Source organism: Poecilia reticulata, linkage group LG17, assembly GCF_000633615.1.
Source record: "Poecilia reticulata strain Guanapo linkage group LG17, Guppy_female_1.0+MT, whole genome shotgun sequence".
Taxonomy (NCBI): domain Eukaryota; kingdom Metazoa; phylum Chordata; class Actinopteri; order Cyprinodontiformes; family Poeciliidae; genus Poecilia; species Poecilia reticulata.
Genome location: NC_024347.1, coordinates 20,963,796 through 20,965,069, shown reverse-complemented (window position 1 = coordinate 20,965,069; position 1,274 = coordinate 20,963,796). Strand labels below are relative to the sequence as shown.

The window sequence follows — 1,274 nt, the reverse complement described above, 5'->3', positions numbered from 1 at the left end:
ATTTTAGTTCAGATCATTTGCAATAAGAAAATAGTTTTATGTGCAGACACTGAGCAAAGTTAATCACATGAGTAACGTTTAGTCAACTTCAAAAATTATTGATAATATTTTTAATAATTAATATGGAATTACATGCATAGTTATTTTTATTCATATTTTTATTTCAAGTTTTATTGTACATTTAATGTCTAGAATTCTTCCAAAGAGCTGCTTGGAAAGGTATTCAACTCAGGCCTATATCTATTATTTTTTTTCTTTATAACAAATATGAAAGTTTTATATGTTCGCACAATTTGCTTAACGTTAGATATACGACCAATCTATTGATTCTCCGTCGCCTTTTAAGCGCATTAACTACAAAGACTGAATCTGATTGGTTTTAAAAACACTTCTGTGTCATAAAGAAGAGGATTCCAGCTAACCTGATATTGTTTGAAAAGTTTCAGAAAAGTTCAGCAGCTCTGAACCCTTGTCCCGGCTGTGCAGCTCGTCAGAGTGCGGACTTTCCTGCCTCCTCGATCCGGGATCGGCTGCGCTCAAACGAGCACCGGGCAGCTCCTGCGGCGGATAGAAGCTATCCGGAGGGTCCGAGAAACTCGGCATGGTCGTGGTGAGAGCCACCATTGACGGAACCCCCTGTCCCAAGCTGGCGCAGAAAGTGTTGGTGAGTCGCCCCGCAAAGGAAGCCAAGGGCGCAAGGGGAGGTATGCCAGAAGAGAGAGGGGAATGGGATAAAGCTTGCGGGATAACCAGAGGTCTGTAGGGCATGAACATAGGGTAGCCGGTGTAGAGAAGGTGTCCCGGTCTGGGTTGAGGGGTTCCAATCAAGGAGTCGATGGAAAACGCCGTCCCTTGACCGCCCGGTCGCTGCATGTTTTTCTTTGTTAGGGGGCGGGGAGGGAAACTTCACAACAAATGTCCTCTCCTCTGCGACGGACAAAACTTTCAGTCTAACCACAGAGTGAAGTGAAAGTAGATCCTCTGCTGGTGTGTTGTCATCCCTGTGTCTCCTGATATCTGCGCTCGTTTTACGCGTCAGTCAGCCGGGGCCGAGGCGACACCTTTCCCCCCTCTTATTCGTTACACACTGAGACATAAACACACGCTCCCTCTATCTTTCTATCTACCCTCTCCCCCACCTTTCTGCGACTCCTCCTTCCCAAGCCCTCTCCGACGCGCACCGTGTGAGCGCGCGCAGAAAGAGAGGACGAGAGCGCATTGGTTATCATCTGCAATACAAGAGGAGTGAAGAGGGGGGCAGGGGAGAGGGGGTG

The 1,274-nt window shown here is 47.0% G+C and overlaps 1 protein-coding gene across 1 annotated transcript in view; it reads right to left on the bottom strand.

The window, feature by feature from the left end:
- Nucleotides 1–1,133, bottom strand: part of gbx1 (gastrulation brain homeobox 1) — an 11,297-nt gene extending 10,164 nt beyond the window's left edge. The window contains exon 1 of the mRNA XM_008434274.2: nt 423–1,133. Coding sequence (XP_008432496.1) covers nt 423–873 — 451 coding nt within the window. The 5' untranslated portion in view covers nt 874–1,133. The remainder of the gene's footprint in view (nt 1–422) is intronic.
- Between the last annotated feature and the right edge of the window lie 141 nt (nt 1,134–1,274).